The following is a 25218-nucleotide window of genomic DNA, read 5'->3' as shown; positions in this document are numbered from 1 at the left end:
TTCACAAGGCCTTCAATGAGCATGGCGGCATGAAGATAGCTGCATGACGACGACTCAGTGACGACAATTTAAGGACGAAGAAGGAATGTTGTCAATGTAACCACAACGGCAGCATTACAACCACGGCACGACGACAATCAGATAGGCTTAAAGTCTCCCTTCAGTAGGAGGGACCTCATAGGGCGGCGACCAGCGCAGCACCTGCCACTCACACACTCATATATATATATATATCTATATATATATATATATAATAATATTGTACTGAAGAAAACGAGCGTATGCACTGCTTCAAGAAAAAGACGACGACGAGTTGGTCGAAGCCGTGGTGCCTGTGTTGCCACTTCACAATTCTTCACTTTCACCTTTTTCAGTCAGTCTGCCTGCTCGCTCGCGTGCTAATCTGGTTAGTGCGACATCTGTCTTTTTTGTCTTTTACTGGCATTTGTTGTTTTCTTGTTTTAAAATATGAATTTTCTTTAGCATTCCCACTGCCGCCCGATTCTTGGCCTCTCCCCCTTAGTGGGTGCGAGCCATAACGGAGGTACATCATCATCATCATCATCTGTGTTGCCTGCGCTGTGTAACCTCTCGTTGCAGTGCTCTACGCTCTAATTAATTACACTAGAGTGCCTCTCTACATTTGGTGGAAGTGCTGGGCCCTTTACCGACCTGGAACTCCGCAGCCGGACGCTCCCTCCCGTCTCTGCCATGCCTGAGGACGCCGAACAGCCCGATCCTCCCCAGGCTTCGCCTGTTGTCTGCTCCGGTGCCCTACGCCACCGCGATCCTCCGGTCTTCAGTGGCGCCGACGATCATGACGTCGAGGATTGGCTCTCCTCATACCCCGCTAAGTGCGCACACAAATGGACGACAAGGATAAGCTGACTAACGTCAACTTCTATCTTTCTGGAGTCGCTCATCTCTGGTTCCGGAATCATGAATCCGACCTTACCACCTGGACTGCTTTTACTAATTATTTCAAGAGGCTCGGTCGCCCTGCTGTGCGAAAGCTTCGTGCGAACAACGCTTGCGTGGTCGCGCTCAGCAAAAGGGTGAAAACTTCACCAGCTACATTGAAGATGTCGTTGACCTTTGTCGGCGCATCACCCCACTATGCCAGAAAGTGACAAGATAAAATGTATGAAAGGCATCGACGATGATGCCTTCCAGATGCTCTTGGCGAAAAATCCTCGAACGGTTGACGAGGTGATCACCCTGTGCCAGAGCTACGACGAGCTCCGCAAACAACGCCTCACTACGCGCCGAGCTGCCGCGCCGGACGACACAATTTCGGCCCTCACCGACAGTTTCAATGCTGCTCCCGCCCACTCCGCGTTCATCGACCAAGTCAAACATTTGTTCGAGAGGAAGTGGCGCGTCAACTGTCCCTTTTGCCTGCTACCCGGTCGTCTGAGTCCTCCTTGTCTCCGGAACTACGTCGGGTGATACACGACCAAGTGAGCGACGCACTACCTCTCGCTCATCAGCCCCCTCCAGCGCCGGTCCACTCACGTACGCTGCCGTCGTGCCAGTCCAAGACCTCCGCCTGCAGTTTCACACTACACGCCCGCAAGCGGCTCTACGCGTCGCCTTCTGCAGCTGCAAACTACGTGCCCAGAAGCGACTTCTGCGCGCCTCCGCAGCCCCTACGTCCGGCTCAACATTGTGCACCCCAGCCTGGGCCCCCTGTTCACAATCCGTGGCGTACCCAGACAATGGCCGATCTGCTACGCGTGTGGCTTTGGCCACGTGGCACGATTTTGCCGCCGGCGGGTTGGTACCCTCCCGATACTGCGAGACCCCAAGGGAATACACCTGACTCTCAGCCCCGCTATGTTCCACCTGTTCCGCACTTCGCTTCCCTCGTCTCCTGCTCCTCGAAGTTTCAACCACTCGTCGGTCTCCTCTCCCCGTCGACGTTCCCTGTCCCCCCTTGTCCCGCCGCCCCCCGCTGTGGAGGAAAACTAAAAGGCGCAGTTCCGGAGGCAAGAACTGCGATCTCATCGAACTGCTCAAGCCCTCGCTTATCCCCTGCGAACGTCATTGAAGTTTATGCGGAAGGTATCGCTGTTCACGCGCTGTCGACACCGGTGCCGCGGTGTCAGTGATTGCCGACCAGCTTCGCCGTACGCTCCGAAAGGTCGGCGACGGCCGTTTTCCGCTATTTCGCTACGTACAGCAAGCGCTGAGCCAATTGAGCCTGTAGGACACTTGCAACCGTCCGTGTCGCCATACAAGACGTTATATCACATTGAGTTTGTTGTTCTTCCCCGCTGCTCTCATGCCATCATTCTAGGATGGGACTTCCTCTCTTCTAATCGCGCAGTTATTGATTGTGCCCGTGCAGAACCTTGCGCTTACTCCATTTTGCGGAAGTCTTTCTGAAGATTTGCCTCTTTCTTCTGCGAGAGTGTTCGTCGCCGCCGACACCGATATCCCTGCTTCCTCTTCCGCCCTTGTGCCCGTTTCCTGTGCTGCTTTCTACGATTCTACAGTTCTCTTCACGCCATCGGAACTGCTGCACGCCCGTCATCCCTTCTTGCTTCCCTTCGCCATCCTTCCCATTCGCCAGAGCTCCAGCGCACTTTACCTTACGAATCCGTTTTCGTGTCCATCAAGCCTGACGACATGGCGAGTGCTCGGGTCTGCTGACGAATTCGAGCCGAACTTTCTCTACGATGTGCCTGATGACTCGACTCCTCTTCAGGTTGACGCCATGCTCTTCCTGTCTCTAAGTCTGAGCCAGCGTGTGACAGAACGTTTGCGCGGTGTATTGATCCGCAGCTCACTCCGAGTCAGCGCGCGCAGATCGTCGACCTCCTACCCGATTTCACACTTCTTTTGACCACCAACAACAATGTTTAGGGCGTACAGCTACAGTCGTTCATCACATCGACACCGGTAGCCATGTCCCACTACGACAGCGTCCATACCGTGTGTCCGCGACGGAGCGCCGTGTCATCGACGAGCACGTAGGCGACATGCTTCAACGTGGCGTGATACAGCCTTCCCACAGTCCTTGGGCCTCTCCAGTAGTGCTGGTGAAAAAGAAGATGGGACAATTCGTTTTGTGTGGACTATCGACGCCTGAACAAAATAACCCGAAAGATGTCTATCCTTCCCCCGTATCGACGACGCACTAGACTGCCTCCAAGGCGCTGAATTCTTTTCGTCCTTAGACTTACGATCTGGTTACTGGCAAGTCCCGGTGGCTGAGTCAGATCGCCCGAATACGGCATTCGTTACGCCTGACGGCTTATATGAATTTACCGTGATGCCCTTTGGCCTGTGCAATGCGCCTGCCACATTTGAAAGAATGATGGATAACATCCTCCGCGGCCTCAATGGCAGACATGCCTTTGTTACCTCGATGACATTGTCATCTTTTCCCCGGACTTTTCTTCTCACCTGCTCCGACTCGAACGCGTCTCACTTGCCTCGCCGATGCTGGACTCCAGCTCACATCAAGAAGTGCCGCTTCGCCGCCCGACAGCTAGTCATCCTTGGCCACGTTGTTTCGAAAGATGGTGGCTTCCAGATCCTACCAACTCCAAGCAGTCGCCGAATTCGCACGACCAAGACCACCAAAGAACTCCGCAGCTTTATCGGATTGTGCTCATACTTTCGCCGTTTCATCCGCAACTTCGCCACCATAATAGCGCCTTTGACGCAGCTTCTCGCGGGTAACCACGACCTCTCGGCCTGGTCGCCACTTTGCGATGCCGCATTCACGACGCTGCGTCGTCTTCTAACCTCACCCCCGATTCTCCGTCATTTCGACCCCAGCGCACCGACAGAAATTCACACGGATGCTAGTGGTGTCGGCATTGGCGCTGTTCTTGCGCAACGAAGACTGGCTTCGATGAATACGTCGTTGCTTACGCCAGCCGCGCTCTGACGAAAGCGGAAGCCACTATTCCGTTACAGAAAAGAATGCTTGGCCACCGGGCCATAACTTAACTAATTATGGGCCATAACTAATTATGGCCATAATTTAGTTATGGCCTATAATTGGGCCATAACTAATTCCGCCCTTACCTCTACGGCCGCCCATTCGACGTAATAACTGACCATCATGCCCTCGGCTGGCTGTCGTCCTTAAAAGACCCTTCAGGTCGACTCGCTCGATGGGCGCTCCGCCTCCAAGAGTACGACATTCGAGTGCTGTACCGCTCTGGCCGTAAACATACGGACGCGGATGCCCTGTCCCGCTCCCCTATGCCAGGCCAGCCCAATTATTCGAAGGTACCGATATGCGAGTCCTCCCTCACCGCCACGGACATGCTTTCGGAGCAGCAGAAGGATCGATGGATTGTCTCTATGCTGGCTTTTCTGTCCAACCCATCAGCGCCTTCTTCTGACCGTACACTGCGTCGCAAGCACACCACTTCGCTGTTCGTGACGGACTCCTTTACCGCCGTAACTACCTCTCGGACGGCCGCAAATGGTTACTCGTGGTCCCGGCATCTACGTTCGGACATATGTGCAGCGTTTCACGATGACCCGCAATGCGCGCATGCAGGAGTACTAAAAACGTACGCGCGCCTGCGACTCCGTTATTACTGGCGCGGAATGTACCGATTCGTCCGCCGATATGTGCGCTCCTGCCTCGCTTGCCAACGCCGCAAGAATACCCCTTGTTCCTCAGCTGCCCCATTGCAACCCTTGCCTTGCCCAGGACGCGCCTTTGACCGCGTCGGAGTTGATCTTTACGGGCCCCTGCCGAGTACTTCAGACGGCAACCGCTGGGTGATTGTAGCAATAGACCATCTAACGCGTTACGCGGAAACTTCGCCTCTGCCCAGCGCATCTGCGCGTGATGTTGCATGGTTCCTTCTGCGTAACATCATACTTTGCCATGGAGCCCCCAGAGAATTGCTCAGCGACAGAGGCCGTGTGTTTCTCTCTGAGGTTATAGAAGCCCTACTCAAGGAATGCCACGTAATTCACCGCACCACTACTGCATACCACCCGCAGACTAATGGATGACTGAGCGCTTTAACCGCACTCTTAGCGACATGTTATCCATGTACGTCGCATCTGACCAGACCAATTGGGACCGCGTTCTACCCTTCGTGACCTATGCTTACAACACCGCCACACAGACCACTACGGGATTTTCCCCGTCTTCTTTCTTTACGGACGCGAGCCTTCCTGCACAATGGATACCATCCTCCCGTATCGCCCTGACACAACGGAGTCTACTGCCCTGTCCGAAGCTGCTGCACACGCGGAAGAGTGCCGACAGCTCGCCCGCACATTTACTACGGAAGACCAGCAGCGACAGAAGCACCGTTGGGATACTTCCGCCTCTCCTGCACCCTATGCTCCTGACTCACTAGTCTGGCTTTGGGTTCCCGCCACCAGCCCTGGACTTTCAGCGAAACTCGTTTCCAAGTACCAGGGTCCCTACGTGTGGTCAGTCAAACGTCTCCTGTGAACTACATGATAGAACCCTTGAGCCACCTTCGGATAAGCGCCGCCGAGGGCGCGAAATTGTGCACGTTCAGCGGCTAAAGCCTTATTCGACCCCCCATGCTCTCCTGCCCGTAGGTCGCCGGGACGGCTCCTTTTTTCCGGGGAGATAATTGTACTGAAGAAGAACGAGCAGTATGCACTGCTTCAAGAAAGACGACGACGACGAGTTGGTCGAAGCCGTGTGCCTGTGTTGCCTGCGCTGTGTAACCTCTCGTTGCAGTGCTCTACGCTCTAATTAATTACACTAGAGTGCCTCTCTACAATATATATATATTCATCAACTTTAATTTTCATTAATTTAACGTTTCTTTATTTCCATCAGGAAGTACAGGTAGTTTCCCCTATGATGTCTTTGTACCGTTGTTTGTTGGCTTCTTATGATATGATTTCAAAATCGGGCCCCGATATTTCAGTGAAGCGCTGAATTACATAATCCGGTATGAAAAAGGTAAAGAATGGAAGCACGTAGGCAACCAAGAATTTACTGACGCTTAGGGCCGGGCACCGGCGGAACGTCAGTAAAGTCCTAGTTGCCTACGTGCTTCTATTCTTTGGCCTATATTACTTATGGTGGTGGTGCCTCCGTCAGAAGAGTGATTACTCTGATGAAGGCAGGACCACCTGACGAAAGGTCATAAGGTATGTTTCATGCGTTTGACATATATGCACGAGAGGAAGGGAAACCGAGGGGCTCGAATCTTGTTAATCATGGCCATAAAAGCCAACAGACATGAAGCCAAGAAAAGTATAGATGAAATCAGCTGTCGTGGTTGAAACTGATATCTAGAATGGAATGAAGAAGGGGAAATGAATGTGGAGGAAAAGATAACATCCCACCGGAGGGATCCAAACAACCTCCGTATTACACCAGCGTTGCACTACCGTTTCAGCTACGGTGACGCACAAATCAAATGACTTCTGCTGTAGAGGATGTTAAAAGGCGAAAAGCACGTATAGAAAGAACTGTAGTTTCGCCGAAAGGCGAAGCATTTATTGCGATACCAAATTACCGAAGAGCTATAAATTACTGCATCTAGTACACACCACAAGACAAGGACAGAGTGAAAACCGACGTAAACGGTTTTTCACTCTGTCCTTGTATTGCTGTTGTGCGCTAGATGCAGCAATGGAACACCAGCATGCCCAAACTTACGTTATTTCAAGGTATAAGAAGTAAGGTTAGCAGTTTTATCGGCCTATAAATTTCAGTAAACATTCGTTTACTAAATAAATTGCCAAGGATGATGTCGCGCGCACAGGCAAACAAACACATCTTACTCGATTACCGCGGAATCTCGCTGTCGGAACAATTGCGTGAAGAGCAGCAGCAGCGGTGAACAAACGCTTCAAGCTGCCTTTAGCTTTAAGGCGTCCCCGAACTTGAGATTACGCAACTCTCTACACTAGGCGCCGAGAACAGTACAGGGCACGCGCGGCCGCGCTCAAAGAGTTGGATACGCAGCTCACCTGACTCCCTCCTCCCCCTCTTACGACTGCACATCTCCTCCTCATCGCGTCTTTGGTATAACACAGCTAACACTCATAATGCACAGCTAGAGAAATGGAAATTAACTGGTAAACTAGAGTAACCAAGGTGAACCTTCCTTGATTCACGCGCAGGTAGCTTTACGTTCAGGTGGCTCATGAAACAGATGCTGTGCAAAAATACTTGTCGAACAAGGGTGGTGACCGCTATGTGCACTGTCTCGGGGAAATGTGTGCAATACCTACTTTCCTGTTTTGCTCATGCCACATCAACCAATTAATCGCGATTAAGTCTATAATCAAAACATTGGAGTGTTGAAATTGCCCCGCACAAGGCACTACTGGTAATGAAATCACCTCCAACGCTTTGGTGCCGCAGTGGGTACCACAGTGCTACCGTTGACCTGCCGAGGGGGGGGGGGGGGGTCATGGCATGCATGTCATGACATGCGCGTCATGCGGGTCATAAACAGCCGCCTAAAATGACAATTACTCCGCGAAAAAAGATTAACACTCGGAAACCACTGAAAGGGGTTCGGACGTGGGTACTACGTAAAGGAAACACTACAGGATAATGGTAGAAGTCATAGTCATGAGCATGACTCAGCAAAAATGACAATGACTCAGCGAAAAAAGATGAACACTAAGAAACCACTGAAATTGGTTCTGATGTTGGTACTAAGTGAAGAAAACACTAAAAGATGGTGATAGAAGTCAGTCATGAGCAGGACTCAGCAAAAATGACAATGACTCAGCGAAAAAACAATAACACTCAAAAACCAATGGAATAGGTTCGGGTGTGGTACTAAGCGAAGGAAAAAGGTATGCAGGTCAATGGTTGAAGTCATAGTCATGAGCATGGCTAAGGCTTTCGCCTAAGGTCTCTTAGGTGTAGCAAAAGGGACTCCTGGGGACTCATGACGCGAATGTCATGACATGCGTGTAATGTAGGTAATGAAAAAGCCGCCTACTTATGGTGCTTTCATGGTCGCTTCGTTAACTTGGTAGGCTCCCCGCACACTGCTTCGCATAACATCGATTCCCATAGGGCGTGGAATCTGCCGGCTTTTTTTTTTCGTTCTTACGTGGCGCGAGCAATAGCTGCGTGTTTCGTTTATTTTATTTTTCAAGCGAAGCTTGAATACGCTAGCCTGCGCCGGCGATGTAACGCTAAAGCTCCGGCTCCAGCGGCGGCTTGCCTTCGCCGGAGCGTGAATTATTAGACACAATGCCAGTTACGTAGCCTGCTTGGTTTCCGATCAGTTCAGTTTCGGGAAACCGATGGGACGGCCGCGCATTGTACGTACCCCCGAACAACGAGCGGCTCTCACCGAATACCGACGGGAGAGCGCCCGTGAGAGGCCACGTCGTGGACAGGACGATCCTTCGGTGCGAGCTGCTGAAGCTGCAGCACTCCGCAACGCCGAGCAGATCACCTGACGTTCCCTTGGTTACGGTCAAGTTACTCACAAGAAACATAACCGTCAAACACACGGTGCACCCAGGACAAGCTACACTTACCCACATTTTCCGGTAGAGGAAGGACTGACGATTCTTTTTTTTTTTTTTTTCGTCTATGTTTTGTTCGCGTGTTTCATGCCACTTAACCTGCCTGCCCAGCCCCGCACCAAGCGACGCTTAAGCAGATTGGGACCCATGTACGAATTGAGTTAATAAAATATATATTATTGTCATTATTATATTATTATTATATATTATATTATTATTCTTATATATTATTATTATTATTATTGCGATAGCAATTACATCAACACTGCAGTGCATTTCCGCTGTTCATCGTCGCCTTGCCGTGACTTTTGAATGAAGCCTACCTGAGAAAATCATCGGACAGCGTACCGTATGGTGTAGGCTTGTGCGGTGGTATCTTCTCGCGTGCTGTCTTTTCACGCGAGCACGTGGACAGGTTAGTGCGCATCTCCTCTTCTATCGGCTGGGGCTGCTGAGCGCGGACGAGCGCGCCCTTCTGAGGTCTTCTGCAGTAGACTCCAAGGCAGGTGCTCGAGATATGTGATGGCTCCGCATGCGCTGTGTTTTCGCGTGCCTAATTCGCACTGAAGCGAAAGCCGAACAAACGGGGAATTCACTCGCCGCAGCGGCCGCTCTTCCTCACGCCACTGTTCTGCCAGCAAGTCTCCGCGGTTGTCAAGTGAGATGTGTTCGTGTTTTCGTGCGCGCGCGTGCCAGCACGCTCAATAATTTTAGTAGGAAGCAAATGGTTACACCAGTTTATAGAGGTGGATAAAACAATATTATTTACTTCGTATGAAGTCTAAAAATTTTCTATCGCTACCTACCTTGCTTTCGGAAGAAACTGCAACTTTTTATATGGACTAATAGTAATAGATCACGTTCAGGTGTTTCCTGAAACCTTGGTTCAAGACATTGTGTTCTCTCTTCAGCAGTCGTCAGGGTTCTTATTTCGGCTGATAGAATCATAGTAAAAAACGTGGGCAGCTTGCACTATTGGTGCAAGGTTGGAGATACCTGCGGAGCTGGTGATCGACCTAGTTCTTTCGGGTTTTACTAGGTAGCTAAGTTTTCTAGACATTCTAAGTGATGCTAGGCACAGATTCCGAATCGGCTCGCCGGACGACGCGCAGATTCTCGCTCGGGTGCGCGACGCGCTCAAGAGAGCGGCTTTCTTGGGGTGCCCGGATCTTCTTTGGTCGTCCCATGTCAAGACTGCATGTACTCACCTCGAGTCAACGAGAGTTCTGCCGCCGTAGCAGCGGCTCCGCGAGCTTACTTTCCTGTGACGCCATGGCCAACTGCACCTCCACACTGCCGGGGCGTGGCTGGTCGAAACATGCCGAGCCGGCCGGAGGCCTGCTGCAGTCATGGACACGCGCGTTAGGCGCGAACGCGGGAAATGGGGAAAAGCGAACGGCGTCTCCAGCAGCTCTGCACGTTGCCTTATTGGTGCTGCTACATTTTTTTTCTCCCTCTCGCTCTCATTTTCTCTGTCCCTCTCGCGCGCATAGTGTGCTCCGCGCGCATGCTCACCTTTCCTCTCCTTAATGTCCATGGTCAAGGCAACATGTGCACGGCACGGACAGGAAACGAAGCACATGCTGCTCCGCGAGGAGGTGTAGGCAACGCGCGGTGACGTCATCGTTCAGCAAGGTTTTGTACACGCTCCACGGAGTGACGGTCGCTTTAAACAGCTCCGCTGTTAAAAATTCACCGACGATTACGATGCTCCCTAATGTGAACTTTGAGCGCAAGTGTATAGGTGCTTTCATTTAGCGATATATTGGCTGGCGCGGGCAATCTGTCTTCTGCGGCACGTTGCAAAGGGAGCGAAGTTAGCCGCGACTGCCTCGCAATCTGCAGATCGTTAGAACCAGCGTGTGGGTGACGCGCGGGCGTAATTCGCAGCAGTCGCCGCCGACAGACTCCCAGACGCTCACGCTACTCTGGCGCCACCATCGTAGCCATCGTCGCCGCACTACGCTTTCCTTCTCATTCTTTCTGCATACCCTACTGCTTTCCGGCTCATGGCTCCGCTGCACCCTCCTCTCTGCTTTCCAGCTCGCACCTTTTCGGTCTCGCCGCTTTTTTTCATTCCCAGCTGAGCTCCGCGTTCGCTCACATCTTACACTGTGATCGCTCGCTCGTTTACGGGTTAGGACGCCACGCTGTCCGCGGAACGGGCGCCTAAGAGCTGCGCTCTAGAAAAAGATCACCGACCTGAACGTGCTTTGCATGGTGAGCACTTTAACCATAACGCCACAACCATGTTAATAGGCAATCCTAGCGTTGAGAGCTGGCAAACACTATGGTTTTTCCGTCAGTATCACTTGTGCATCGCACCACAGCCTGATCGCACCCGAAATATAACACTTTGTTGCACATGCACGGCAGCGCGTGCTTACGTCAAGAAGGGATATGGTGCTAGTTGCAGGTGTATCTAGCTTTGCAAACACATGCTGGCAGTTCCTCCGCCGAGCTCTAATAAGGCGGAAGCCTTATATGTTCATCGTTCAGTCGACCTTCAACGTCCTTGAGCGAAAACCGTGTCGTCGAAGTGAAATCGTACACGATGACGACTCGGTGTAGTAATGCGATAACTTACTACTCCGACCGGCATCGTGTCTTACGTATATGCAAACCATCACGCAACACCTGTGATGGTGTGTGGGTCACCGTCTTCTATGAGTAAGCAAGCAACGCTTGCGCAACAATTCTGGTGGTGCGCGGGTCACCGTCGTCACCGTGTTAATTAGATACTGTTAACTCAGGCACTCGAACCCACGACCTTCGGTGGGGTCGAAACCCACCACCTTTGGCGTTAAAGTGAAGTTAATTAAGACGACCTAAATTGAATTGAATTATGGGGTTTTACGTGCCAAACCACGATCTGATTATGAAGCACGCCGTAGTGGGCGACTCCGGAAATTTGGTCCACCTGGGGTTCTTGACGTGCACCTAAACCTAAGTACACGGGTTTTCGCATTGCGCCCCCATCGAAATGCGGCCGCCTGGCCGGATTCGATCCCGACCTCGTGCTCAGCAGCCCAACACCATAGCCACTGAGCAACCACGGCGGTGAAGACACACCTAAATAATAGAGGTAATTAAAGCACTCGAACCCACGGCCTTTGCTGTTAATGAGGGCGCGAATAACTAAGCCCAGGTAATTAAAGTAGCGTCAATTAAGACACCTCGAACGCGCCGCCTTTGGTCGGAAAAACCAAGTAATAAGAAGTAACCACGCGTTCGAATGAGAATGTCAAGTAAATTAATGAATATCTCTTGAGCACGCAGGCTTTCGCGTTCATCCTCTTTGGTCTATGCTAAACTGCTGTCAATTTTTTTTTACTTTATTAAGAGAAACGGGGGGGGGGGGGGCGGCAACGCTATAGAGGTAAATGCGACTTAAGTATGTCATTACCCGTAACGCTGTTAGCTCCGCAGGCGTTGTTATTGTGCTTCAGTATTTATCTGCGAAATATTTTAGTTTGAAAGCAAATGCGGAAGCTTCAAATGAGCAAATGTTGTGTGATGGCGAGTTTAGTAAATGAAGTATCGGAGAGAATTTGCGTACAGGCCGGGTGTGTGATATATTGCTTGATTATTCAGACAACGTGAAGCGTTTTTTGCCGTTGTTGGTCCTTGCTATCCTTATATTATTGTTATTAAGGCCAGAAACCCAAGAAACAAAAACACAGACAGAAATGAATGAATGCATGGATAAATCATTTATTGAAAATTATGTTGCCTTAGTTTTGGAAACCTCCTCTCGAAGCAGTACAATAATATATACTCTGCAATCTCAACGCAACTCTGTCAGTATTGATAGTACTACTATGGGGTTGTCCTCAATCATGCGTGAGTTTCTAAACGGACCGATGTGTCTTGAACTCGGTACTGCTATAGCAATGACAAGTTAAACAAACTGTAGTCACTAGGGTCTGTGAACACGGGTAGTAAACTTTGTTGGCGAGTTGGTCCATGGCTTAGAAGGAAAAAATCACCAGCCCTTCCCCTCGATAAAATGGGGGTTAAGTGAAGCTTGTGCCAAGACGACACTGTCGCCGGCGTTCCGCTTCGTTGGCCCTAAATTCAGGGTCAGCCGATTTCGCTGACCTTTGGCCTCAACATCGCGCTCCCGCAACTCGGGGTCTGCGGCTCTTCGCTGACATTTCGCCTGGGCTTGCGGAAGCCCTCACGCTCGAATCGGAAGAAAAGCTCCGCTTACCCCCATTTTCTCGACAGTAGAAAGGCTGGTGATTTTACCTCTTTGGGTACCACGTGTGACAAGGGTAGTTCAAGGCGCGTTCAGGTCCCCGAGCCCACAGGGTATGTTCTATTGAGCTTGGACCCTTTCTGCACTATCACCAGGATCGGCCAACATGACAGGGGTATGTTCCATGAGCTTGGACCCTTTCTGCACTATCACCAGGATCGGCCAACATGACAGGGGTATAGTGCCATTGAGCTTGGACCCTTCCTGCACTATCACCAGGATCGGCCAACATGACAGGGGTATGTGCCATTGAGCTTGGACCCTTTCTGCACGATCACCAGGATCGGCCAACATGACATGGGCATGTGCCATGGAGCTTGGACCCTTTCTGCACTATCACCAGGATCGGCCAACATGACAAGGGTATGTGCCATTGAGCTTGGACCCTTCCTGCACTATCAGCAGGATCGGCCAACATGACAGGGTATGTGCCATGGAGCTTGGACCTTTCTGCACTATCACCAGGATCGGCCAACATGACAGGGGTATGTGCCATTGAGCTTGGACCCTTCCTGCACTATCACCAGGATCGGCCAACATGACATGGGTATGCCATGGAGCTTGGACCCTTTCTGCACTATCACCAGGATCGGCCAACATGACAGGGGTATCTGCCATTGAGCTTGGACCCTTTCTGCACTATCACCAGGATCGGCCAACATGACAGGGGTATGTGCCATTGAGCTTGGACCCTTCCTGCACTATCACCAGGATCGGCCAACATGACATGGGTATGTGCCATTGAGCTTGGACCCTTCCTGCACTATCACCAGGATCGGCCAACATGACATGGGTATGTGCCATGGAGCTTGGACCCTTTCTGCACTATCACCAGGATCGACCAACATGACAGGGTATGTGCCATTGAGCTTGGACCCTTCCTGCACTATCACCAGGATCGGCCAACATGACATGGGTATGTGCCATGGAGCTTGGACCCTTTCTGCACTATCACCAGGATCGGCCACATGACAGGGGTATGTGCCATTGAGCTTGGACCCTTCCTGCACTATCACCAGGATCGGCCAACATGACATGGGTATGTGCCATTGAGCTTGGACCCTTCCTGCACTATCACCAGGATCGGCCAACATGACATGGTATGTGCCATGGAGCTTGGACCCTTTCTGCACTATCACCAGGATCGACCAACATGACAGGGGTATGTGCCATTGAGCTTGGACCCTTCCTGCACTATCACCAGGATCGCCAACATGACATGGGTATGTGCCATTGAGCTTGGACCCTTCCTGCACTATCACCAGGATCGGCCAACATGACATGGGTATGTGCCATGGAGCTTGGACCCTTTCTGCACTATCACCAGGATCGACCAACATGACAGGGGTATGTGCCATTGAGCTTGGACCCTTCCTGCACTATCACCAGGATCGGCCAACATGACATGGGTATGTGCCATTGAGCTTGGACCCTTTCTGCACTATCACCAGGATCGGCCAACATGACAGGGGTATGTGCCATTGAGCTTGGACCCTTCCTGCACTATCACCAGGATCGGCCAACATGACATGGGTATGTGCCATGGAGCTTGGACCCTTTCTGCACTATCACCAGGATCGACCAACAGACAGTATCTGCCATTGAGCTTGGACCCTTTCTGCACTATCACCAGGATCGGCCAACATGACAGGTATGTGCCATTGAGCTTGGACCCTTCCTGCACTATCACCAGATCGGCCAACATGACATGGGTATGTGCCATGGAGCTTGGACCCTTTCTGCACTATCACCAGGATCGACCAACATGACAGGGGTATCTGCCATTGAGCTTGGACCCTTTCTGCACTATCACCAGGATCGCCAACATGACATGGGTATGTGCCATGGAGCTTGGACCCTTTCTGCACTATCACCAGGATCGACCAACATGACAGGGTATCTGCCATTGAGCTTGGACCCTTCCTGCACTATCACCAGGATCGGCCAACATGACATGGGTATGTGCCATTGAGCTTGGACCCTTCCTGCACTATCACCAGGATCGGCCAACATGACATGGGTATGCCATGGAGCTTGGACCCTTTCTGCACTATCACCAGGATCGACCAACATGACAGGGGTATCTGCCATTGAGCTTGGACCCTTTCTGCACTATCACCAGGATCGGCCAACATGACATGGGTATGTGCCATGGAGCTTGGACCCTTTCTGCACTATCACCAGGATCAACCAACATGACAGGGTATCTGCCATTGAGCTTGGACCCTTTCTGCACTATCACCAGGATCGGCCACATGACAGGGGTATGTGCCATTGAGCTTGGACCCTTTCTGCACTATCACCAGGATCGGCCCACATGACAGGGGTATGTGCCATTGAGCTTGGACCCTTTCTGCACTATCACCAGGATCGGCCCACATGACAGGGGTATGTGCCATTGAGCTTGGACCCTTCTGCACTATCACCAGGATCGGCCAACATGACAGGGGTATCGCCATTGAGCTTGGACCCTTTCTGCACGATCACCAGGATCGGCCAACATGACAGGGGTATGTGCCATTGAGCTTGGACCTTTTCTGCACTACCACCAGGATCGGCCAACATGAAAGGTGTATCTGCCATTGAGCTTGGACCCTTTCTGCACGATCACCAGGATCGGCCCACTTTGCAGCGTGAAACCACCACCACCACCACCGAGCTGACACTTGTGAGCCTATAAAGCTTCGCTTAAAAATTTGGCGAAGAAGAACGAGGACGAGTCTAGCGCCAGTACTGTGTTCTCGTCTCGTGCTCGTTTTTTTTGCGCTACTTTACAAAGTTCAACACTGCTGTAGGAAGTAATGAAGTGCCCTTATTCCATTCCATTCCATTCCATTTTATTTTCCTTCGTCAAAAAGGAGAGACGGGACTAAAAGTCGCAGCAGCGACTTGACAGAGGTCCGACTCCCTATTACATGGCAGTACAGCTGTTGCAGAGAACGAACATCGTTCATAGATAATACTTTGGACACTGATCACAGGCAATATGCATACAAGAACATGGTTTTACATTGCATAGACAAATAGAAAAAACCTTCATTCAAATAATGCCGTAAGAAAACACAGCTATTCTAGGACAGTTTGTCCCGACAAAAACACTTAATGGCTGTAGTAGAGGCGCACAGAGGATCAAAATCCTCCTTGAATAGTTTATTTATTAGTACCCCGTGTAACGCAATGATTGTGTATAACCATATACTCTGGGGGTGGGCACAGCCCATGGATCTTTAAACCTAGTATTCCTCGTACACGGATTTCTTTCAATTTCGCTAACGAGAGAGAATAGTTTTCGTTATACGGAGGAAGCATTTGTATCATCATTATTCTGTAGTCAATAACAAAACACTGGTAAAATATCATATTAGAAAAGTTTAGTGTAGGGTAGAGTGTAAGGGACATTTGCTATACACCGGACAGCTCTCTTCTGAAGCATATGTAGCTTTTTTAGGTTTAACGCCAGTTGTGCACCATACAATACAACAATACTCTAGAAGTGAGGAGACAAGTGAATTATACAGCAGAATTTTAACTTGACAGGAAGTATGTGCCTCAGCCTTGATATAATGCCGACAGCACTGGAAACTTTAGATTGAATGTGCTCAGTATGCTCATTCCAAGTTAAATGTTCAGAAAAGATACTGCAAGAATTTTTACGCAGCTTACAAAATTTATAACGTCGCTGCCTAGGCGAATGTTGATTGGCTGTGCTAATTTTTTCCTTTAGGTCGGTATAATATAGCCTTTGCTTTTCCGGAGTTTATTATAGGCGATTCATGTCTGCCCAAGACTTAAGCTTTCGAGAACCTCATTGGTTGTTTGCTCTAATTTACCTTCTGCTGTTCCTGAAATAAATACTGTAGTATCATCGGCGTACGCGACAAACTGTGCATTATCTGTGATGTGTACAACGTCATTTACGTATATGCAGAACAACAATGGTCCTAATACGCTCCCTTGGGGGACTCCTTTTCTAACAGGCTGCATGGAAGATTTCGCAGTGCCGATATCTACGTACTGTGTTCTGTGTGTAAGGTATGACTCCAGGAGCGCATGAGCTGTCCCACGGACAGCGTATTTCTGGAGTTTCGAAACAAGAATGGTGTGATCAATAAGGTGAAATGCTTTTGAAAAGTCAACGTACACACCTATTACGATTTCCCTGCTATTGAACGCTTCTAGGATAATTTCTTTTTGCGTAGCTAAATATATTTTAATACTCATTTTCTTTTTGGGAGCGAGGAAAACTGTTTGCATTATTTCCCTGTTTTCATTTTATTTTCCAGTTCCCGGTTCAGTGTCGTGTCCGCCATTGCCAAGTGAGCTTAGACTTTGCCCAGGCGATGATCCTCCTCCTTGCCCTTATGGATGGGAGTTTCTTCTAGGAATATCTACATGCACCTGCACTTGCCGTAAGTGCGATACACTTAGCTGGTAACAAGCGCACGGCATTCAATTTTTTTCGTGAAGAGCAGCACACGGGCAGTTATCCTATGGACTTTCCGAACTATTTCGGAAACTCAGGCTTAGCTACAGTTCAGCCTGAGGTTCTAGCCTCTGAATTTTCTGTTTACGTATATCTACAGGGTGATCATTTTAAGAATTACGGAATTTCTTGAAATTGCTGTTGCAGATAACATAGTTGTAGTCCTGAGCTCTAATATTCAAAGAGGCAGCCAATACTTGCTCGAGAATCGAAAGCCGTACCGAACTAAGTAATACAATTTCACTAATTAGCTTCTTAATTACTTACATTACGCCACACACTGTAATTTGCGAATAGTCGCCGGTGAGTTTACAGGGCGTATGTTCTTGGAATTAATTTCCAGAAAAAAAAACATTTGGAGAAACGCGCCATCAAACTCGCCCTAAAAATTCACTCTCGTTCCGCTACTTTTTTCAGGAAATAATCTTTTAAGCATTGAAGCACAACAGTAACTGGAGTGCCCATGCATTTTGTCCCAAATATTGGGGAATAATATAGGCGCGAGACAGAAGGAGAAGAATACAGCCTTGGGCCGGTACCATAAGGAAGAGGTAGAGGCTGATCCTGGCTATCTTGGCTGATGTTACACACGTGATACTGCTGGCTGCGGTCCCCTGTGCCCATGTGCCCGTGCTGTTCGAGTCGTGTTGCGGGGAATTGGTCAAGTATCGGGCGGCTTATTTTTCTTTAGCTTTGTTTAGTACTTTCCTCTTATTGTGTAATCAATCTGATTGTGAGTTCCTAATGTCTGTTTCTTCTCCCGGCCAGAGGTCTTTCCTCTGGACGGCTTCACTTCCCAATAATGACATTGCCATAGAGGCTTCTCGCGCACAGCATTCACAGCATTCCAGTGGCCCTAGTGCCGACCAATGGGGATACATCCGCGTGAAAAATCCAAAGGCGACTCAAGAAGAGCTGCGGAAAGCAACCCCGCACTTCCAAAGCATAACCGATGGTCGACAGTTTTGGCAGAGGGGGCATTCTATGCTGTTCGCCAGACCAGACCTGTGTCTCCGACCTTCTGCAGTGTCAAATGTTCACGAATCACCCGGTGAGGCCTTTTATTCCTCATCTAGCTTGCGTTAAGGGGCTAGTTCGTGGAGTCGATGCGAGTCTGTGTGCTTCCGAGGTCCTGGAGATGTTCTCCCCGGCAGGTGCCGTATCAGTCTACCGATGTTCACGCGTTTCTGATAATCAAAGAGTCCCCAAAGAGTCGGTCATTGTCACCTTTGGAGGCACAACTAGGCCGTCAGAGATCAAGGCGTGGCCCTTATTATACAGGGTGGAAGCACTTTCTCCCCCCGCCCAGTGCAATACATTCAGTGTTGGCGATATGGCCACAGTATTAAGGGATGTAGATCTGATGTTCGGTGCCGCATTTGCGGAGAAGGCCACGATGGAAAAACGTGTTCCTCTCAGAGCGAATGATGCGGTTTGTGTGAAGGTTCCCACCCTGCGGACTGCACGAATGCCCTGCGAGAGACCAAGAGCTTGAAATTATGCAAATTATAGAAAGGAAACGGTGTCCGCGTCGTGAAGCTCATGCTCTTGCCTTAGAGAAATCATGTGGTTATGCCGAAGCTGCTGCTCGTCACTCAAAAGCTATGGATGCATCTCTTGGTGATGTTGTAGCTGCAGCTGTAGAGAAGGCTATGGCTAAAGCCCTTGACAGTTTATTTACAAACCTTTCAGACACAATTGGGCAAGTTTTCACTTCTCAGTTGTCGCAACTTTTGCATGTTACTGCGCATCCAAATGTTCCTTCTGGAATCGCAGTTTCTGATGAAAATATAAAGAAACACAATCGGCAGAGGTCTCGCCTCGCAGTACTGATGACACCGCAGCCCCCGCAACTCCTGTCGAACCTGAATCTGAACAGTCACGAGACTGGTTCAGATACCACTGAGAACATGGATTTAGATGCTCGAACGTGTAAACGTCGTGCTTCTCCAAACTCCCCGAGAGCAACTACCCTCCATAAACTAAAAACTAAAAAGTCAAAATGACAGGTTAACAAAGGATGATTTCCTAAAGGATACATTCTACAGACGGCAGTAAATACTGCCGGAATATCGTCAACATAGGAAGCTTAAAAGTGCTGCAGTGGAACTGTCGTTCCATTTTGCTGCAGCCGCTTATCTGTTAATCTCTGTGAAGAACTTTCTCCTGATTTGATTATTTTGCAAGAAACTTGGTTATCCACAGGAAAGAGTTTTCATTTAAGGAACTATCGCAGTTTTCGTCTAGATCGCCCTTCTCTTGGGGGGATTAGCATTTTTCATCTCAACAAAAATTTGTCATACAGCGAAGATTAGTCACCAGTCATTATCTGCTGAAAGTGAGATTCTAGCATTGGATTTAACGCTTCCTGGACGCGCCCCATTTTCGGTAGTCAATGTTTATTTTCCTACAGGAGTTCTCAATACAGGTTCTCTCGATGCCGTGCTTGCAGCCTGCAGAAAGGATCTAATCATAGCTGGTGACTTTAACTCTCACCACGTATCATGGGGCTATCGGTCCGACTCTTGTGGTAAAAGATGTTCGATTTTGTTTCGTCAAATAATCCTAACTGTGCAAATTCGAGAACCCGAACTTATGTATCCAGCAAATCGCGTTCGGTGTTAGACCTAACGTTTCCAGTTCGGGTTGTGCAATTTTCTCCTGGTCTGCTATCACCTCGGCCACAAATAGCGACCATCTTCCAATAATTTTTGAAGTCATGCGTGCAATTAATTTGGTCGAAAAGCATGTCCACACCTATGTTAACTATAGTAAATTTCAAGATTCACTGCGATCAGCTTTAAATAAACAAGTGGCCTAAATGATGAAGTTAAGGCAGTTAATTTGTGTCAAGTGATAAGTGACAGTTACAAAAAATCCAGCTTCAGTATGCAGTCACTAAAGGGGGTACTTATTCACCATGGTGGAATCCAGACTGTGAACGCGAATATAGAAGAAGAAAGGCAGCCTGGAGAAAGTTACTCTATAATCAATGTCCACGTAAGGAATGACTATACATTTGTTGCAACTACATTCAGGCAAACAGTTGACCAAGCTAAAGAAAATTATAACACTAAACATTACAGTTACCTATCGCAGTCTAGTAATAAAAGCCCTATTTAGGTTTCTACGGTCTAAAAGATTGTTTCAGTCCCGATAAGTGAGTCTGTTAGCTTAACTTCCACTGAATTGGTACAATCGCTGGAGGAGATTGCAAAAGGCTTACAGCGTCGATTCACATCACTTCGCCCCTATCTTATACCGGCGCCTGAAACAGCGAATGATTACATAGCAGTCACATTGGAAGAATTAATGAGAGTGGTAAAGACGCTGCCAGCTTCAGCCCCAGGTCCTGATGGCATAAATACAGCAATGATAAAACTATTATTGGAATGATCACCCCAGGATTTGCTTAATCTTATAAATTTCTCGATTAAAAATGCATGGATTCATCCAGACTGGAAGGTTGCCGAAATAATTCCGCTACTTAAAAAGCCGGGTGATGGATATACAATAGATAACATTAGACCTATTTCTCTGACCTCAAATCTCGTAAATTACCGAGAGAGTTCTGTATGGTCACATCGATAGGTGGATAGGCAAGAACCAAATAATAAGTGATTCTCAAATAGGATTCAGGCCCGGTTGCTCAATTTGGTGTGCTCATGTTGACTTGGAGAGTCGAATTCAACTCGCTCGCCGCAAAACCAGTACGCTGCCTTAGTCACATTAGACATTGCGAAGGCGTATGACAGTGTCGATCACAGTACCTTAATCAATAGACTCGAAAGTGTGAGTCTCCCACAGTACATAATTGCATGAATTCAAAATTTTCTAAGCGGACGCACATTTTATTGCTATCAAAACGGTGTGTCTTCTCACATTTACAAACAGACAAGGGGCGTTCCTCAAGGTGCAGTACTTTCCCCCGTATTATTTAATATTTTACTGAATCACATCCGACACATCATGACGTACAGGTATACGTATACGCTGATGATATCGCATTTTTCTCAGTATCAAATGATATTCATAGCTTATATAAACTTTGCAATTATATTTGAATCAGATTGAAATTTGGCTAAAAGGAATACAAATGTCGCTAAATGTCAGCAAAACTGCAATCATTGTGTCTCCCTCAACTTTTCCTATCCGAATAACACTGTCGTATGGCCAGGAGATTATTCCGCAGGTGCAATCTTTAAAATATCTGGGAATGATTTACACAGAAAGCTTAATTAGAAGACACACATAGAATATATCGCATCTAAAGGAGCACGCGCAGTTGGTTTATTACGAAGAGTCAGCAGCATTCGTTTTGGAATGCGCAGGGAGACCTTGCTGATGATTTATGTATGTATGTCCGCCCCATTCTAGAGTTTGGATGCGTGTTATTTTCTGGAGGTCCTATTTATAAATTACGCCCTCTAGTTCTTTTAGAACGCGAATCACTACGTCTATGTCTCGGCCTTCCAAATAGTAACGAATAATATTCTTTATTATGAAACTCACCTGCCTCCTCTTCGAACTCGTTTTCGTATACTGACAGTCCAAACGGTACTGAACATTATGCTTCTCCCCAGAGACGCCCTTCTATATGTTTATTAGATAACCGACTGCATTCTTTGAGAATCCATGGGCCAGACTGCATTTTCCCCAGGTAGTTTTTGTGCAGAAACTATTAGAGCCATTATAAATATCAATCCATGATGTGGATTTTCAAAATTTCCCTACTGCGACAGTAAGCGTTGAATTCGATGATATATTTCCTAATAACGCTAAACTCCTGCCTATTCGATACCTAAAAAGTTTGCTAGATGACCACCTCGAGAACCTCCAAACAAATGCAGTAATAGCCACAGATGCTTCTGTCAGTGAAGAGAAGGCAGGAGTGGGTATTTTTTCGGCATCATTAAATTGGTCTTTCTCCTTCGACTACCGACTTTACGCCAATATTTCAGGCGGAGTTATTAGCGATCATCCTAGCTCTACGAAAACTTCCCACATGTATTACTTCAGCCGTAATAACCGACTCCTTGTCTGTTTGCTCCGCTTATCGGTGCCCAATTCATCTATCATTCTCCGAGAATTTCATTCGTCCATCCCCCAACATTTACGCCTTATCCATCTGGTATGGGTGCCAGGGCACGTGGGCTCACTTTAAACGAATCTGCAGACGCACTAGCAGCGGCATCTCTTAACGGCCCGGTACTGAGGATCCTAAGACCTTCTGCATAGGTCACTTTTGCGAGATTTAAAAATTTTCTGTCCAAGAAGAACAGGCCAAATCATGTGTACTCAATAACACCGATTTTCAGCACCTTAGGTTTTCTTGGCACAGCAGATGGTGTTTAACAAGAAAATTTGAAGTGTCGTTTACTAGAATGCGTTGCCGAATACCAAGGCTGAATTTCTATACCCATAGGTCTGGTTTGGCGCCTTCCCCTCAATGCTTTTATTGTATGAACCAGAAACTATGGATCATTTCTTTATAGAGTGTCGTAGGTTCACCATGCACCGAAAATGACTTCTAGAAGGTCCTCTCCGCCAACTTGGCTTGACCATTATGCTACCTATCATTCTATCTCTGGGGGCGTCGGCACTAGGACACTGTAATAGGAACGTATGTGATGCCATATTTAATTTGTAATGGAAACAAGGAGACTGCCATGCTAATTTTTTTCACAAGACAACAAAATATTTGCTTCAAATTTTAAGATGCTATAGCATGAAAATTAATATTAACGATTATAATTCATTTTATTATCTCATTCTTAAGTAAGAAAATCCCATTTAGGTATCCTTCATTTTTCTTCCCACTGCCGCCCGATTCATGGCCCATCCCCGTAGTGGGTTGTGCTATATCTATAGGCACCAAACCAAACTCTCCTTAGTTGTATATATACGTTTTTTGCCCAACATTTCTGGTGGAGATGCGTGCTACGCTGCCTTTTCATCACCACCACCCAAGATCGGAACTCCGAAGCGGTCGCCGCCTTCTTCCCTCAGCGATGGCCACTGAAGCACACACCGTGCCGGAACCTACCCTGCAGCAGCCGTCCCCACCGTCTGTCATCTTATCGCTTCCATAAGACCTAGGCACTTTCTGTGGCACAGATAACGCGGACGTCAAGAACTCGATATCATGATATGAGCGTGCCAGCCAACAGAACAGTGGTACGATACGCTGATGCTGGCAAATGTGGTATTTTATGTTAAAGGAGCCCTGAACCACCCCTCGGGCTTGGTGAAATAACGTAGTCCGCGGGTAGCATACGCTGTTGTGAACATCTCAGCCAAGTTCTGCTGTCGTACGCGGTCCGTGGAGCTCGCAAGTAGAGCGCGAAGTCACCTTTTCCTCAAACGCTCTCGTTTCAAAAACCCCATGATTCTCGCTCTTTTTTGTGTGATTATTTCGTAATAAAGTACTCTCCAATGCGTGGCTGCTATTGGTCGCTGCGGTCGGCTACACCACGGCCACCGCGAGGTGCCGCCATGAGTCCAGTGTCTAAGCGCACGACGGCTCTCTGAGTACAGCCGCGTTTGGCTTACGTTTAGCGCGGCGTAGACGCCAAATCGGAAATTTGAACTGCGCGCCACGGCAACGTCTCGGACGTCACGGTGACGTCGCCGCCATAGCTTTCGCAGGGCAAGGCTTTGGAGGAGGAAGGGGAGCACAATGTAGGCCCGGTTTGATTGCCGATAACTCCGCTTCTGCTGAACGCATTGAAGTACTTTTTGAGGCAAAGTTATCCTGAAATAACCTATTTTCACTTCAAATGTATTTCTCCACTTCGATAAAAGTGGTTCAGGGCCCCTTTAAAGGAAAAGCGCGCGTCTGGTACGAGACGCATGAGCACGATCTGACCAGCTCGAACCTATGCGAAGAAAAATGACTAACCGTGTCAAAATGGCGAGTCAATTTCTTTAGAAATCTATTTTGGCCGTGGTACACGGAGCGGCGTTGTGGCGTTTAACGTGCGTACTTCGCAAACCTTCAAAATACAGTCCTTAAAGTCCTTACAGAGGAAAATGTGCGGACGGCAATCTTCAACCAAGCAGCGATAGGACAACGGACACACACATTCACGCACGCCCTCTCACACAAACACAGGCGTGCGCGCATATGATCACAAAAATGCAAAGAAACAGCGAATACAAGAATGGCGAGGAAGAAAGTTGTTTCTCAGTGGTCGGCTGAAGCAAGGACAATTTAGCGCGAGCCTTTCCACTTCTCGCAGAACGAAACAAAAGGAAACTGGCTGCAGCCCCTTACTCAAATGCTCGCAGAACCAAAAAAAAAAAGAAAAAATGCTCAAAACAACAGATTTGTTTGACCCCTGTGACTAATGATATGATGAATAAACTCTAATTTTCGAGACGGTGTTCCCGAGCGTTTGAGCTGTGGATCACTCTATAGAGGTGGAGGGTCCCTCATTCCAGGAATCCTCTGGCCGCGATAGCATCCCGGGCTCTGGCGACAAGACGTCGTTACGACGTTCGTCCAGGCCCGGGGTGGAGATCTTGGCCTCCCACGTCTCGGCGAGGAGGTTCACGTCTTCGGACGTTGTCTGTTTGGTAACGGCGTCTTCGGGGCGCCACGGGCACTCGAGTAGCAAATGAGCCAGAGTGTCTGGCACGGCGCAGATCGGGCAGTTCTAGGTGTGTAGTGTCGGGTGGATGCGATGCTGAGGATCCATGGTGTACGTATTGCTCTGCAGTCTTCCGAATGCGGTGCTTTCCTCTTTGGTCATTTTGGATGAGGTGGCGGGTACACCCTGCGTCCCAGTTCGTAGTGTTGGAGGATGGCGTTATACGTGGGGGGTATTGTCTTCGTTTCCGCTGCGTCACCAGGCGGTCGGGGGCTCGCGAGGCGGCGAGAGAGGCCCGGTTTGACTGATCGCGGGCCGCGGCGTGTGCCGCTTCGTTTCCCTCAAGCCCCTCGTGCCCGTACCCACGTGACGCAGGTGTAAGGGAGCGGAGTGCTTCTTTCTGCAGA

General features: G+C 48.8%; 1 protein-coding gene across 1 annotated transcript in view; it reads left to right on the top strand.

Moving 5' to 3' along the window:
• The window catches only part of LOC125941710 (uncharacterized), a gene marked incomplete at its 3' end in the record, with an annotated part of 35379 nt that extends 18212 nt beyond the window's left edge, over positions 1 to 17167 (top strand). Inside the window, exon 4 of the mRNA XM_049659523.1 lies at positions 17020 to 17167. Within this exon, the coding sequence (XP_049515480.1) occupies positions 17020 to 17167 (148 nt within the window). The remainder of the gene's footprint in view (positions 1 to 17019) is intronic.
• Between the last annotated feature and the right edge of the window lie 8051 nt (positions 17168 to 25218).

Source organism: Dermacentor silvarum, unplaced genomic scaffold (assembly GCF_013339745.2).
Source record: "Dermacentor silvarum isolate Dsil-2018 unplaced genomic scaffold, BIME_Dsil_1.4 Seq12079, whole genome shotgun sequence".
In the NCBI taxonomy this organism is placed as follows: domain Eukaryota; kingdom Metazoa; phylum Arthropoda; class Arachnida; order Ixodida; family Ixodidae; genus Dermacentor; species Dermacentor silvarum.
Note: the sequence above shows the minus strand (reverse complement) of the source record. Positions and strands in the feature narration are given on the sequence as shown.